Source organism: Austrofundulus limnaeus, unplaced genomic scaffold (genome assembly GCF_001266775.1).
Source record: "Austrofundulus limnaeus strain Quisiro unplaced genomic scaffold, Austrofundulus_limnaeus-1.0 Scaffold140, whole genome shotgun sequence".
Lineage (NCBI taxonomy): Eukaryota > Metazoa > Chordata > Actinopteri > Cyprinodontiformes > Rivulidae > Austrofundulus > Austrofundulus limnaeus.
This window is the reverse complement of record NW_013952542.1, coordinates 1,272,148-1,273,628: the sequence shown is the minus strand read 5'-3', so window position 1 is coordinate 1,273,628 and position 1,481 is coordinate 1,272,148. Positions and strand designations below refer to the sequence as shown.

Below are 1,481 nucleotides of genomic sequence, written 5' to 3'. Positions count from 1 at the left end.
GTGGTAGCAACATGCTATGTGTTTACATCCATTGCCGCCATGTTTGTAACGACTTATCATGAGAACAAACGTATTCACGCGTGACTTTAATAACATTTCTTACTTAATGGAAACACCGCAGTTGCAAAGCTGTGTTTTTTTTACATTAACAGAATATCGACAAAGTTCTGCGTTAAACATAGCCTGTACTAGCTGAATAGATAGAGTAATTACAACTTGCCCAATAGCAAGGCATTCACAAAAAAATCGCTCCATTGTCCTGAGATGATTAGCCTCTGCTAGTTAGCATGTTTCACTTCCTGTTTACTACCGCAGAGCTTGTTGCCGACATCTGACGTAATCACGTGTTGCGTAGCCTCGTTTATTCGCATCAAACAGTCGAGAGGAAAACTWGAAGGAAACTAGGTCTAGATTCTAATTTTTATTTATTTAATTTTTTGCGAATTTTGAAAAGTTAGATTAAAATTCACTCTACAACTGGATGGAAACACGATTACTTTTATTCTTTCTGAAGATTTTGTTATTCATCAAATGATTTGATCCATTTTTCCCACATTTCATAATTATTACGTATTTGTGTCCTTTTTTGTTTTTTTTACGTTGTTTGGGCATATTTCCCTCTGAAGTTGCCTTTATAGTTTTGAAAATGTGTTTTTTTAAATTATTTGTTAAAAATAATTCTTTAATAACATAAAATGGTGCAAAACCAAGCAGAAAGTTTCACTTCCTCCTCCACCTTGGAGTCCCTGCAGTTCATAAAAAATCACATTTCCTCTTTACGATTTCCTCTGTGGTTTTTATGCGACCACTGAACCAGTGGAGCTTATCCGATAGATTTTAAAAAGTATCAAATACGTGACTCTTTTTTGTAATGTTTGTCACAGCGACAGTCCACCTCACGTCCCTCCAGATGAACTCTCTACAGATTTGGTGATCCAGGTGATCAGTAACATGACCCAAACCATCAGGCAGCACTTCCCCAACCTGACCGTCTACCCTGCGTTGGGAAATCATGACTACTGGCCTCAGGTAGCTAACTGGAAGSTTTGACTAAAAGGATGGATGTTACACTCACCACCTGATTTATTAGGTCCACCTGTTTAATCAGCCAATCACACAGCAGCATCTTTAATATAATAAAGTTTGTAATTACAGTATAATTCTTTGTTTTAGGACCAGATGCCAGCCTCCACTAACGCCATCTACAAAGCTGCAGCTGCTCTCTGGAAACCCTGGCTGGATGCTGATGCCCTGCTCACCCTGTCACAAGGTAACTAACGAGTTCCACCTGGACAGGTGAGGTTTAAAGGAGACCAATTATAGGTCCTAGAAATGTTTATGGTATGTCTGTGGGCTATCCAGACCATGTTCATTCAATTTAATGCACAAAATAATTCTCAGATAATAATATTTCCCATTTTCTAGTTCTGCCTGCTCTGACTTCTGTTCAGAAGAGCTGTTTATGTTAATGAGCGCTGTTG

The 1,481-nt window shown here is 38.4% G+C and overlaps 1 protein-coding gene across 1 annotated transcript in view; it reads left to right on the top strand.

Moving 5' to 3' along the window:
• smpdl3a (sphingomyelin phosphodiesterase acid like 3A) overlaps positions 1 to 1,481 on the top strand; it is a gene marked incomplete at its 3' end in the record, with an annotated part of 4,586 nt that overhangs the window by 1,745 nt on the left and 1,360 nt on the right. The window contains 2 exon segments of the mRNA XM_014016206.1: positions 885 to 1,029; positions 1,174 to 1,270. Coding sequence (XP_013871660.1) covers positions 885 to 1,029; positions 1,174 to 1,270 — 242 coding nt within the window.